The sequence below is a fragment of the Dendropsophus ebraccatus genome, chromosome 8 (genome assembly GCF_027789765.1).
Source record: "Dendropsophus ebraccatus isolate aDenEbr1 chromosome 8, aDenEbr1.pat, whole genome shotgun sequence".
NCBI classification, from domain to species: domain Eukaryota; kingdom Metazoa; phylum Chordata; class Amphibia; order Anura; family Hylidae; genus Dendropsophus; species Dendropsophus ebraccatus.
In genome coordinates, this window is record NC_091461.1 from 24,398,761 (window position 1) to 24,414,069 (window position 15,309).

Genomic DNA, 15,309 nt, shown 5'->3' on the forward strand with positions numbered 1-15,309 from the left:
CTGCTGGTCCCGAATATATTTAATAAATGAAGTGGTAGTGCACTTACATGACCATCTCTTCATTTACTGCAATAGAACAGTTTGAGATCACGCTTGGCTACCAATGTCTGTCTCATCGACAGTAAGAAATGGCTGTACTAATATATATATAATGATCCCATTATCTTATTATTTACCATATGTTCGCATAGTGAAGATCACAAAAAAAAAATCCAGGGTAACTACTTTCTCACCTTCTCACAAAAATTTAATAGTCAAGCACATGTGCCCCAAAATGGTACCCATAAAATAAACTCATCCAGCAAAAAACAAGCCCTCTTATAGCTCTGACGGTAAAATTATACCTTTCAGAATATGGCGACACAAAATTTCTTAAAAATATGGCCCACATTTATCAAAGGGTTTAAAATATACACCTGGTGTGAACTGCCCACAGCAACCAATCACAGCTTAGCTTTCATTTAACCAGAGCTGAAAGCTGAGCTGTGATTGGTTGCTGTGGGCAGTTTACACCAGTGTATATTTTACACCTTTTAATAAATCTCCCTGAATGTTCTTATTGTGAAAGTTTTGAAACATAAAAAAAAACCAACAAGCCATTATATTACTTAGTGACATAAAACTTGAATCCCCTTATACTGCAGAACTGCTTTTTTTCTATTTTACTTTACCCCTAAAAATAGTTTTTAGTTCATTATGTTTCCCAAAATAGTGCAATAAAAAATTCAACACTCAAACCCCCCATTATGGCTATTTTGGGGGAAAATTGGAAAAGGGAAAGGCAAATTTAAAAAAATGGGTGAAAAAATAACCACATTTTAAGGGGTCCTTAAAGGGGTTAAACATAATACCAAATGGAAAGGTTACCTTGTGTTAGAATTTGTTTGCGTTTTTACGCCTGTAATATCTGTATTATTGTGAATAATTTTGCTCGTTCACTGACGCCAATTATTACTGAAACCCACAATTGCTCAGATCTAAATGTCAATGGCTTAGTGTAAATGAACCTTTAACACCGAGCATTACCACAATGTACAAACAAAAGAGTTCACTTCAGCTCTGCTGTGTGTATGTAATATATATATATATATAATGTAATTATATGTTACCTTTCATTATTATTAAGTGAAATTAATGCTGTTTTTTTCTCCTTTTTTGCTTTACCAGCAAGATAATAGAGAAATGTTTAATTGCGTGCGGAATATGATCTGTGACCTGGTGGAGTGGAGATCGCAGATCCTCTCGGGAACTCTACCACAAGATGAACTGAAAGAACTGAAGAAGAAAATCACCGCCAGGATTGATTACGGGAACAGGTCTGTAGATTTAATGAGCAGCGTCTTATAAGGCGGCTGTTTTTAATACTGCCAGTATACATAATAATTGTTTCTATTATTTGTGATCCTGTATTATGTACTATGTTCTATAGACCTTATTTGGAAACCACCCTTATTATTATTTTAATGATGTTCTATGTTATTAGTGGTAGAACGCTAAACTGCAAAGCTAAGTGGGTGTTCTGCAGAAATGATTTTGTTACTTTGCAAAAAAAAAATTTGATCATCTGTCTATCTATCTATTATGAATCCATTTAGTTTTTAGGTCGACCAGTCAACTGGGATGACATCAGCCAATCAGTCGGTCAAACTCTGATTGATCAGTCTTGAATTTGGCTGCACCAGTAGTGACCACATTAGCAGAAACATTACAATAGTACATCCTACAGATGTTTATTAATTGGGGCTTGTATTGCAACTTTAAGGAGAAGTCCGGTGAAATGTTTTATTAAAGTATTGTATTGTCTCCCAAAAGTTATACAAATGCCCAATATACACTTATTACGGGAAATGCTTATAAAGTGTTTTTTTCCCTGCACTTACTACTGCATCAAGGCTTCACTTCCTGGATAACATTGTGATGTCATGGCCCGATTCCCAGAGCTGTGCGGGCTGTGACTGCTGGAGAGGATGATTGCAGAGGGACACTGGGCATCCCCCTGCCATCATCCTCTCCAGCAGCCACAGCCCGCACAGCTCTGGGAGTTGGGTCGTGACATCACCATGTTATCCAGGAAGTGAAGCCTTGATGCAGTATTAAATCCAGGTAAAAAAAAGCACTTTATGTACATTTCCCGTAATAATTGTATATTGGTGATTTGTATAACTTTTGGGGTGCAATGCAATACTTTAATTAAAAATTTTGCCGGGCTTATCCTTTAACCCTTATCACTTCAAGGGTACTGAGTTGCAGTACTGGACATAACCTGTAAACAGGTGTGGTACTGTTTTTGGAAGAAAGAAGCCATGTTTTACTTATCTTGCACAATCACTTTAAACTGATGCAGCGATAGCAGTCTGTAGGTTCCGCTGTTTGGTAAAGCAAATCCATAGGAACATATTCATGGAACTCTGTGTGGGTATTGCTTACATTATTACTGTGAGCATTTGGGTAAGACCTCTGTTTTATATTTGGGTGGCTCTTTGTGTAGGAAAGCACAATCTGCGGCCCTTACACTGGAGAACGTACACAGAGACCAAAAGGACACTTTCCGTATGGCGTCTGGATCCCCGGGAATACATTTATATCATATATACTATGAACTTTTCCCACCCTTATAAGCTAAATATAGTACTTGAACATAATATGCACAGAGCCTGTCTGTTACATTGCCAGAGTGAGAGCAGTCAGCGTGCTGTACACAATGAGCTATTTGAGAAACCCCTTTAAGTACTGAGCCCATGACATCACGAACCATAAAACCCTGTATACTTTGATACAACTTGATTCTCTTTTCTCTTTTGATAGTTTTTGTTAAGAGTTTTCAGGGAAATTTTAACAGTACATTCTGTGTACCTCAAACAAATAGAACAAGAGCAAAGTGCATGTTGTAGGTGGTATTACATAATCATGAGCGAAAATCGCGTCATCCAATAGGCAGCAATCAACATGCCAAACAAAGGAAACAGTTTAACAATTAACAGTGTTAGGGTGCGTTCACATGTACAGGATCTGCAGCAGATTTGATGGGGCAGATTTGAATCCGCAGCAGATTTGATGGCCCAGAGTTAAGGTGCGTTTACACGTAACGATTGTCGCGCAAATTTGCGCAATAACGATCGAATTTGAACGATAATCGTACGTGTAAACGCAGCGAACGATCAAACGACGAATGAGAAATCGTTCATTTTGATCTTTCAACATGTTCTCAAATCGTCGTTCACAAAAAATTCGCAGATCTTTCCGTGTAAACAGTTGTTCGCCGATTTAACCAATGTGTGAGATAGGCTTAAGCGATTGCAAAACGATTTTCAGTACGATATAATGTACCGTCTAAACACTGATCGTTATGAAAAAAAATCGTTACTCCGACATTGTTAATTGTTTGATTGGGCCAATTATCGTTTCGTGTAAACGCACCTTTACTTTTCATTGAATCTGCAACTTCAAATCTGCGCCATCAAATCTGCTGCAGATCCTGTACATGTGAACGCACCCTTAGGAGTCCCACCAAAGAGTTCAACAATCCTGTAGGTAATAAGTTGGTTAACCAGATGTAATGGTACTATTCTCCGAAATTTAAGTAGCAGTTCCCAATTGATCCCTGGGGATTGTGGAAGTGGTCTAGAGGTGCAATGGATAGATTGTGGAATTGCAGGATATTCTGATGTGATGTCAGGATGTATTAAGACTTGTTAGGTAATTCGTAATATAAGATCTTTGACATTATCTCAGAAGGAAACTCTGAGCTCTGGGATAGATGTATGTGTGTGTATATATATATATATATATATATATATATATATAATATTTATTACAGATTCAGTGTTTTCATATAAAAGCTCTCTTGTAAACATTGGGGGAGATGAATAGGCCCTCTCTAATTGTTAGACAGTGTAGACTGGAATGCATGAGATTTATCACCGTGCCTGGGGCTGGTCAAGCATCTGGTGCATGTTTAGCGTGCCTGTATGAAGTTTACATCATCTATTAGTTGGCTTACTTTAGGTGTGTAAGTATATAAAACAAATGAAAACGTGTTGCAAGATATTTTTTTAATGGCAACTGCACCAGACACACAGTTATATTCGAAAGAGGTTAGTTATCCAGGAGAAGGAAAAGTACTGCACTCCCGTGCTCCTGCCTTTCCTCTATCGGTCCTGGAAATCGTCATGATCATCACATTGTGTGGCTTTGCCTGCATGCAGTAACCTATGGGGACACACACAAGCATTGCATAGCCATTGATTATGGCATGTGGACATGGTTTTACCTACATGTGATCATAACGGTGCAGTATCCGCCCTGTGTCAGAAGCTATTCCAGATCGGATTGTGGTGGACACGGAGTACTGGGAGCAAGTGTTACTTTCATGCTGCCTGAGCTATCGGGTGATCGGGGCAGTCTATAGGCCTTTTCTAGCTTTATTGATAGATATATGTACTTATTTATGGATAGGAAATAACATGGCCATATGGGAATATCCCTTCAGCAGCATAAAGGAAAGTGAATGTCCTAATAAGAAACCCTTTAAATCCTGCAAGGTCTCCTAGACAGAGACTGTTCTGCATCTTTCTACCACCCACATATCATTGTATGCCAACACAGCAGTCAGTCACTGTGTGGGCCGGATTACCCTAGGCGTATATGCTCCCAGGTCATAGGCTGAATGCATCCTTAAGCCACCATTCATGTAGGCCAAAAGAGCATTATTTTTGGCCTTAGTATAGAAAATTGCAGTCCTGCTGTATTTTTGGGACCCCCATGGTATGCAGAGGCCTAATATTGAGCCTTCCTGGGGGTGTTTCGGTAATACTTCAGATGTATAGGTCTGATGTAAGGCTCAGGTGGGATGTGAGCCTAAAGTATAAGTTCGGTCTGAACTTATGAGCGCTAACTTTAGGAAAGGCAATGATTCAGCTCCTCTGCAGACTAGAGAGATAGGTGATGACCCTCAATATGTGGAGACATTTACCAACATTAAAATGATTTTTTAGCTTTCAGCCAGCTTAATCACATGGCATGACATTGCTTTATACCTTGTTTATTAGTGTGTTTGCGTTGTGTGATATGAGCAGGTATTCTTCACTGTAAACCTGAAGCTATATTTTCCTTTCCTAAATGTAGCCGAGCGATTTACTTATCGGAGGCTGCAGTGAATTACCATTGCCGCTCATGAATATTTAGTCCTTTATTATAACCAGACGGTTACCTTTCTGGGGGTAGCTGGTGTTTAGGTATGCGTTTTGCCTTTTAGCCTTTAACAGTCTGACTGCTTCATGAAAATCTAATTTTGTGCATGGTTCAGTGTGATATGGCGCTTTTGCATTTCCCGTGACCAAGTTTTTACTTTGCATAGAAACAGTTTAGAGACAGATCCCTGATTCTATTCATAATAAAGAATTTTAAACCTAACCTTCCTCTCGATTAATGAATTCCTTGTTTGTTATTGTGTCTAACCATCTGCCGACGTATTTGCTTAAAGTTTGCCTAGCCTCCAGATGCTCCTGTTCAAACAGGAGCGAACATCTTGAGAATTAGTTTTGTTCTAAAACTTCTGACAAATGGCAACAAGGCTTGCCGAGAACAGTCTTCTGCTCCCAAGAAGTAATGAATGCGCTATCCTCCGAGGCTCTGAAATACAACGTTTATGCTGCATCTAGGACATATGCATCCTTCATATTACAACACGTAATCACAGCGCTGCGTTTAGGCAGGAAACGTCCCTTTACAATCCTCTGATGAGAGTTCAGCTGGAGAGGATGATTGTTCCACTCTCTTCAGCTCACCGTATGGGACAAGTTAGGGGAAGCCATTATAATTAGTCATGGCCTGTAACGTCCACATAATATAACAATGAGATGTTCCACCAAAGTCTTTCTATTATCTGTTCATTTTTAGTTTCTGATTGACCCACTGACTGTAAAATCTCATACATGATTATATTTTAGTTTTATTTTTAACTTTTCAGCAACATCCGCTTTTCATTGATCCCCATCCTTACTCATTCATTGCCTGACTTTTTCCCTAGTTCACCATGTTTTTCCTTTCCTCTCTCCTTTTACCCAACGTCTTTTAATTTCTCTTTCACTACTTTTCACTACCTTTTAACCTTTTGGCTATGTTGACACAGCATACAGATAAGCACAAACAATGGCCGTTGTTGTAAAACCATGGCTGTAATTAAACCAATAAAGAACGGCCGTTGTTGTTAGTAGTGGGAACATGGCCTTTATCTCCTTTTTCTTGATTCACAATTGTTTCCTTTTCATCCTTTCTTACGACGTGTTTATCCCTAACCCTTTGTGTTCTTCATTGTTTTCATCTCTTGTCCGTTTTAAGTTTTTTTTTTTTTTTTTTTTTCTTTTTATCACAGTGTTTGTTTTTACTTTTCCCTTAAAGGGGTACTCTGACGGTGGGGCTTTTTTCTGATCTGGCAGGGGAGGAGGTGGCTGAGGGCAACGACGTCCACTCACCTCTCCGGTTCCAGCGGCGGGTCCTGTATCGTGGTGGTCCGGTCCCTGCTGCCCGGCCGCTTCTTGGTCTCTGACGCGAACTTGAGAGACGTGACGTTTCAAGTCCGGTTAGCCAGTCAGTGACAGAGCCGGGATCCCGAGGCAGAGACCAGAAAGCGGCTGGGCAGCGGGGACCGGATATGGGACCCGCCACTGGAACCGGGGAGGTGAGTGGACGTAGTTGCCCTCAGCCACCTCCTCCCGGCCAGATCAGAAGGCCCCCCCCCCCCCCCCCCCCCCCCCCGCTGGAGTACTCCTTTATGGTGCGTTCACACCTACAGGATCTGCAACTGATTTTCTGCAGCAGATTTCATTTAAATAACTGAACACAGCATCAAATCTGCTGCAGATCCTGTAGGTGTGAACGCACCCTTAATCTTTTTTCCATTTCTTTACTGTGCTCCTTTGTTCTTTATTTCCCTCGCTGTCCTGTCCTTTTTTTTCCCTTTGCTTTTTTATTTTGCTTTTTCCTTTTCATTCCTTATTCACCTTTGGTCTGTTCATTCCTTATCTTCCTCTATTTCGTACTCTCTTAAGCTGCCCATAAACTTCAGACTAAAGATGACCGAATCTGCTTCCATCTACAGGCTTTTTGGCTGTCTAAAGGCCCTATTACACGAAACGATTATCGGCTGTACTTGGCTGTTCCAGACGGTAATCTTTTGGTGAAATAGGACATGTTAAATTAACACGATCAGCCAACATGGACGTTGTTGGCTGGTTGTGGTCTTTAAACCTGTTGAAAAATCACGATTAGTGCACTGATGGTCTGACAGTGTACAGCCGACTTTTGGTTGCCCTGCTCTCACTCCTTCATTTTTTTATTCCTCATCCACTGACCACCTTTTATCCCTTCAATTGTTTATTTTATTCTTATTCCATGTTTTTCCCCTTCCTGTTCTCTTCCCATCTCTTCCTTAATTTTCCTCCTCTCCACCTCACTCTTTTACTTTACTTATTTTACCCCTCTCTCTCTCTCTCTCTCTCTCTCTCTCTCTCTCTCTCTCTCCTATAAACTTTATCTTTCCTGTATTTTCCCCTGACTTTCCTATTTGTCATGTTTTTTAGGTGCAGTTGTGTTTGTGGGGCTGATACATTCTCTCTTGTTCTGAAATGTTTGTCTTGCACCCTAGGATCCTTGACTTGGACCTTGTTGTTCGCGATGAGGATGGTAACATTCTAGACCCAGAGCAGACCAGTACAATAAGCCTCTTCCAAGCACATGAAATTGCATCTAAACAAGTTGAGGAAAGAATACAAGAAGAAAAGGTAAGTAGTAGTTATTAGTAGTAGTAATTATTGATATCATTAATTGAGCATTCCTTTAGTTCTCTCTCCATTAGCTCTATACAGAAAGAAACTCTTTTACCTAATAAAACTTTACTCACAATGCTGTTTTCCAGACTCCCCCCACTTCTTTTCTGTTGCAGAGAAGCAAAGTGAAGATGGGTTTGCTGTGTCCATTATTATCTATGGAGGGAGTGAGCAGGAAGAGGAAAGAACCAGCTTTCAGTTTGCAGTATTAGGAGCCAGCACAGCACAATATCCTGCAGTCTTACTTTACCAAGTTCCCAGACCAGCACTGAGCAGTCTGAACTGTGAATTCAGACACAGAAACTGCAAGGATGGTTCTCTCCTCTTCCTGCTCACTCATCCCCTTCGGCCCCTCCATAGGTTATAGTGGACACAGCAAATGTTTCTTTAGTTTGATTCTCTGTAATATGCATGACATTGTCTGATAATGAACAGATAAGTTTCCCTCCCCCCTCTGTGATCACTGGTCCTGGCTTATGCCCCATTCCACGAGTCGTTTGGAGGAGCAAACGAGCGCTATTAGCGCTCGTTTGCTCCTCGCTCCCTGCCGCCACTATTCGACGCGGCTGCAGCGAGCGGGTGAGTGCGGGAGGGGCTGCTCGGAGGATTGCTGATCGTCCGGGCAGCCCATAGGATATAGCAGCATCTGCTGCCGACGCTCCTATTCAACGGAGCGACGGCAGCAGATCGCTGCTATATCAGTCGCTTGTTTTTTAACATGTTGAAAAACAAGCGACTGCAAAGATCAGCCGACATGAACGATGTCGGCTGATCGGTGCACTCTATTCCACGGGACGAATATCGTTCGTAGCGGCTGATGTCGGCCGAATACGAACGATATTGCTCCTTTAAACGACCCGTGGAATAGGGGCTTTACGTACAGTAGCTAGAAAAAGTAAACATGCCAAATTATTGGTCCTTTCTGCAAATATTTTCTAATATTACCATTTTTCCTGCAGTCATAGTAACTGATCCTTCTTGTTTTTTTTAGTAATGTTTTGTTCATTCTCTGACTTGTATTTATCACAAATTTAGTCCCAAAAGCAGAATGACATCAACAGACAAGCCAAGTTTGCTGCCACGCCATCTTTTGCGTTGTTTGTCAACTTAAAAAATGTGGTCTGCAAGATCGGAGAGGACGCTGAAGTTTTAATGTCTCTTTATGATCCCACGGAGAGCAAGTTTATCAGGTCAGTGATGGTGTTAACCATTTGTGTTTTGACAACATGAACTTCCCTTTGTGGTTGCTGCAAATGTTGAGCTTATTTATTTTGTACTTCTGATAAAGCACCTGCAGCCTGATAACAGCTGCTGACCACAAAATGACGCCATGCACAACAAGATCACTTAAGAGCTTGACAATAATTGAAATGAATGGTCTTTCCATAGGCTAGGACATCAATATTACCAGCTACCGACAGTCAGCTGTTTGACAGACTGCAGGGCAATGTTGCAGCCGCTTTTTGTGTTTGTATGGGTTTAAATGCCTTATTTTGGACCTTATTTAATGTTACCAGAGCCAGGAGTGGAGCCAACACCGAAGGAGAATTATATCAAATGATTTGCACCTTTTTCTGTGTTTTTGGGGCCCAATTGTGGTGTTGGTAATACTGCTGACCAAAATATAGTGTCTAAACCCAGCCTGACTTTGCAGATTTTCTTTCTGAGTGTTTTTTTTTTTCCGGAAAATGTAATATTCTCCTCTCAAGAGTTTTGCACATACATTTACAGTATTTATCAAACCATTCTCCTTCTCCTGATATGTTGCTCTTTCCCTTCAGTTGTTGAAGTTACCAATCACCACTCTGCTCTAAAAGCAGTGTTTTGGCTTCTGTATACTGTATAGCTAAAGTGTGAGTGTGTGTGTGTGTCTATATATATATATATATATATATATATATATATATAATGTGTTTATTATATAAACCATGATTCCTTACACACTATATATCAGTCTGATCCACTACTTTTAGAGCAGAGTGGTGGTTGTTAACCTAGACAAAAAGCTGTGAACAATGGAAGTAATGAGTAGCATATCAGAAGGAGACGTTTGCTAAATTAATGTTTAAAAGAAACAAACTTGTAGTGTCCTACAAGTATAACTATATTAATTGAGATGGTAATGGCGCCTATAAGAAGCTGGCACCCTAAGCCATTCCCAGGGTAGGTGGTGGTCTTACAGGTGAAACTCCATGCCATTGCCTAGAGACCATCACTTTATAAGATTGGAAAACACATTTGATCTCTTTTATGCCCATGTTTTTATAGCTCTGTCATTGAATATTTTGTATTGCTATTCACTATATTTTTAAGCTTTCAGCTTACTGTCAGTGAATGTAAAGATTATCATTTACATTCAGAGGCTGGAAATAACACAGTGCCCTAGTTTTTACGTTGCAGCAGTTTGTTGCAGTATATTAGCTAAGGTCACAGCATTCGGGATGTAGTTCAGACTAGGAGAGAGATTTATTTATGTTGCTACTGTGATCTCAGAGAGGGTTGCCTAGACTGATACATTGTAACAAACCATCAGTGAGTAGGAGTAGGTCAGGATAAGTTTTCAGACTATAAACAAGAATGTTTGTTTCCATTCATTCAGTGACCTTCATCTCCAAAAGAACAAGAAACCAAACCCCCGATATTAGATTAGATTGTTGTAGAATGTTTTCTTACACAGTACTTAAAGTGCACCTGTTGTTTAAATTTCATTTGCAAAAATCAATTATACAGGCGATTTTAAGAAACTTTGTAATTGGGTTTAATTAGCCGAAAAATGCATTTTTATCATGAAAAAGCAGTTTGAAGCTCTCCCCCCTGTCTTCATGGTTGTCTATGGAGAGGGGAGGAGAGGGGTGGAGGGGGATGAGGCAACAAAGCAGGACAACAAAGAGTTAATTTACAGCTACATCACCGGGCTATCTCCTCTGACGTCAGCACTGACCTCTGAATACGGCTTTCACACTGCTCTCACTGTGTAATTCTTTGTTCTTTGCTCTCTGCTGGGACTAATCTCCCTCCTCCCCCTCCCCTCTCCAAAGATTAATGCATAAGAAACCTATGGCTATCTAGTAATGCAATAAGGCCTTAAAGGAGAGCTCAAGAGCGGAAAAAAAAATATTTTCAAATCAACCAATGTCAGAAAGTTATACAGATTTATAAATTGCTTCTATTTAAAAATGTCAAGTCTTCCAGTACTTATCAGTTGCTGTATGTCTTGCAGGAAGTGGTGTATTCTTTCCAGTCTGACGCAGCGCTCTCTGCTGCCACCTCTGTCCATGTCAGGAACTGTCTAGAGCAGGAAAGTTTTCCATGGGGATTTGCTGCTGCTCTGGACAGTTCCTTTAATGGGCAGAGGTGGCAGCAGAGAGCACTGTCTCAAACTGGAAAGAATACTCAACTTACTGCAGGACATACAGCAGCTGATAAGTACTGGAAGACTTGACATCTTTAAGAATAACTAGTTTACAAATCTGTTTTAAATTTTTGTCCCAGTTGATTTGACAGAAAAAAAAAAGTTTCTCTGGAGTACCCTTTTAAGGTACAGTGCTGCGGGAAAACAATGCGATTTGGCGGATAGGCCATCAGCATTAGAAAAGTTTTTCTTTCGCTGTTAGAAGTTGCATCCATGAAACTGGAAGTAAATGATGTAAACTATATTTTTTTCCCCCCTGACTGTAGATTGTAAATTATTCAAATATAATTGAAAATTAATGAAGGGAGAAGACTCCTGGAAACTTCTCCACAGTTCAGAACTAGTTAATAAATCCCAATCACAAGCTAGTAATTAAAGCAAGCATGTGAAATTAATGTCATTAGCGGAGCCATTCTGTCTCATCTAATGCACTTTTGAATTTTTGAGCCGAAATCTAAAATGTAATTTTACTGTAAGTACCAAAGAAAATTGTAATTATTTTTACATGTGCTCGGCATCACTAAGATGAGAGGCAGGGTTCAACCATGTGCTATTTATTAGAGCGGTGGGAAAGTTTAGTGAATGTAGAGAGCGATCATAGCGGTTAGTGTCACATGAGGCCGGAGGTGTCAGCTGATTGGATACTGAACTGTGTAATAACTACATACAAGCATAGGAGGCTGACTACGTTGCGAGCATTAAAGGGTTATTATAATTTCAGTCATTGAAGTAATTTGCCAATAGATTGCTGTTAGTATTAACGTATTCTTGTTTTCTCTTCATACTGCCATGGAATAGGAATGGATTGATCAGCCAGTGTAATAAAGCCTTAAAGGAGTTGTCCAGCAAAAATATTTTTTTTTTTTTTTTTTTCAAATTAACTGTTGTCAGAAAGTAACTTAATTTATAATAAATTTGTAATTTACTTCTATTTAAAAATCTCAAGTCTTCCCATACTTATCAGCTGCTGTATGCCCTGCAGAAAATGTTTTATTTTCAGTCTGACACAGTGGTCTCTGCTGACATCTCTGTCTCGGTTTTATATGAATCCCCATAGAAAACCTCTCCTGCTCTGGACAGTTCCTGTCTCAGCCAGAGAAGATAGCAGAGAGCACTGTGTCAGACTAAAAATAAAACAACACTTCCTGAAGGGCATACAGCAGCTGATAAATATGGGAAGACGACGATTTTTAATAGAAGTAAATTGCATATCTATATAACTTTCGGACGCCAGTTGATTTGAAAAATAAAGTTCTTCGCTAGACAGCCCCTTTAAGGCCCTATTACACTAAGTGATTATCTGCCATTATGCGGCTGATACCGACAGTTACGGACAATGATCATTTTGTGTAACAGAATTTACTAATAAACAATTGAAAACTAGAGCCTTTGGGAACAACCTGAAATTGTTCCCAAAGGCTCTAGTGTGCAATCAGTAATTGATAAAAATTAAGGCCCTATTACACCAAACGTTATTGGCCGATAATTGTCTGGCTCTCTTCAGTGGGCCACCCTGGCGATCCAAAGATTGTCCGGACAGCTTGCTTCCCTGTTGCCTGCTTCTCCTGCTCACTTTCTGTGCATTTAATAGCACAGGCAGCAAACAGGAAACAAGGGAGAAACGAGCACTAAGCTGACAGGTTGGCGCTCACTTTCTTCTCCATATCAGGCCGTGTAATACGGCCCTTAAAGGGGTTATCTAATGAAGGGTCCTCTTGTATGATTCCTAACCAGAAGCCACAACTCCTGTGCCCCAGTGCCCTTCTCTCCTCACTCTGTTCTTTCTGCCCGATCTCCAGTCTAAAACTACAGCTCCTTCACTCCATACTGCTGTGCTCCGACTGCCGTGAACCCTTCTCTCTGCCTATTCCCAGCCCACTGCTGTTTCGGCACACATTTCTTATTAGAGTGGTTGTGTCTTGCGGCTGTGGTGTTGATGAGCGTCCTGGCTTGTTAGCACACTCTACAGCAAGCCAGGCCCATAGTAAAGACTAAGCTCATATGATCTGCATCTCTAAGAGGGGGAGGAGATAAGAAGGACGAGATACCGGGCTGTTTACCGCACTTCCTGCTGGGAACTAAATGGGGAATCTCAAAAATGGTGCCACATAGCAAATAACAGTATAGGGCTCTCTAAGATGTCTTGCCATGGTGGATCCAGTTTCCAATTAATTTCTATTTCCGAAATATACACCCCCCCCTCCCCCAATCTGCAGTAGGCCCTGTGGGATTGTTTCATTAAACCCCCATTGATATTAGTGACAGTTAATAAGCTGAATTGTACGGGAAAACGTATCACTTGTAGAAGAAAACGCAAAATGCAGTGTCAGCATAATGAAAATAAAAGTTATTCAACGCATAATATGTGCGCTGAAACGGCGCCATTGAAAAATAAATCGTGAGCAAAAAAAAAAAAAAAAAAATTCACCTCTAACAGCAGATGGAATGTCAATGGAAAAATACTAAAAAAAAAAAGTTCTAACTTTTAAAATGCAGAGATGAGAGGAAGATCTGCTTTCTTGAGGCCGAACCTGGTTGCATCTTTAGGGGTTAAAGTGGGTGTACGCAGCATGACCTTAGGCTTACTAGAGCATGCCCTAATATTACCGCTCACAGATGGCATTTACACGGCAAGCACATTACAAGCCTCTCATACATTGTTCTATAGAGAATTACCTGCTTATATAGAGAAGTGGCCTGCACTGAGGTCCCTATAGGCCACCATCTGTTACATGCCTGTACGCTCAGTCCATGTTACTACTATATACTACTTGGAGCTCTTAGCTGGGTCACATGTAACATGCTGACACTGGCCACAGGAATGAATCCACATGTATTGTAGTGTGAAAGGCTGTCACACTACAAAGGTTTTTTAAAATTTTATGTAAAAAAATGAAGAAATTTCCCTCTTTACTAATGCATCACTTCATTTCTTTCCAGTGAAAACTATTTGGTGCGCTGGTCAAGTTCTGGCCTGCCGAAAGACATTGAGAGGCTGCACAATCTACGAGCAGTTTTCACGGTAAGATATTATTTTAGCTGTTTGTTTGCTTGGCTCCGTGAAGTCCTCAGGTAACCTTAGGGTCCTATTAAACCGGGCCATTATCTGCTGAATGGTCCATAATTGCCCTGTACAATAAGGCCGTCAGTCAGCTGACAAATGAGCAAATCATGCTAATCATGTTATGACTGATCAAAAAAATCATCGGTCATCAGCCGCACATCTTTCAGTTTAACAGGTGATGTCAGGCCAGTGACTGATGGCAACAAAAGGCCACACAGTAACAATGCAGTGATCGATCATGTGGCCTTCTCTGCTTGTGGCCCATGCAAAAGCTCTCTTAACAAGTACTGAATGATCAAAATAATCCTTCATGGGTCTAAAAAAGAAAAAGTGTACCCCTTGGAGCTCTTTCTTTTTTTCGTATCAACTGGTCCAGAAAGTTACACAGATTTGTCAATCACTTCTATTTAAAATAAAAGCAAGTCTTCCAGTATTTATCAGCTCCTGTATGTCCTGCAGGAAGTGGTGTATTCTTTCCAGTCTGACACAGTGCTCTCTGCTGCCACCTCTGTCCATGTCAGGAATTGTCCAGAGCAGCAGCAAACGCCCAAAGAAATCCTCCCCCGCTCTGGACAGTTCCTGTCTCGGACAGAGGTGGCAGCAGCGAGAATACACCACTTTCTGCAGGACATGCAGCAACTAATATTTGAAGTCTTGAGATTTTTAAATAGAAGTAATTTATAGGCTTAGGTTCCGTTATTTGCATAAAAACAATGGACACTTCTCCAACTGGATAGCGATTTACAAGGTGCAGATGCGTCTATCAGGACATGGTATAAGTGCTCTATTGGACTTATGGAAGTGCTTTTTTCCTGCATTTTCATTTTGGATTCTTATTTTTTTTTACGACAGGATCTTGGGAGCAAAGACTTGAAAAGAGAAAAAATAAGCTTTGTGTGTCAGATAGTGAGGGTTGGACGGATGGAGCTGAGAGACAACAATACAAGAAAACTAACATCAGGACTAAGGAGACCATTTGGAGTCGCAGGTAATCATGTAATTGCAGT

General features: G+C 40.5%; 1 protein-coding gene across 1 annotated transcript in view; it reads left to right on the top strand.

The window, feature by feature from the left end:
* DOCK1 (dedicator of cytokinesis 1) overlaps positions 1-15,309 on the top strand; it is a 302,766-nt gene that overhangs the window by 49,462 nt on the left and 237,995 nt on the right. The window contains exons 6-10 of the mRNA XM_069980039.1: positions 1,168-1,316; positions 7,646-7,781; positions 8,862-9,016; positions 14,179-14,260; positions 15,155-15,290. Coding sequence (XP_069836140.1) covers positions 1,168-1,316; positions 7,646-7,781; positions 8,862-9,016; positions 14,179-14,260; positions 15,155-15,290 — 658 coding nt within the window. The remainder of the gene's footprint in view (positions 1-1,167; positions 1,317-7,645; positions 7,782-8,861; positions 9,017-14,178; positions 14,261-15,154; positions 15,291-15,309) is intronic.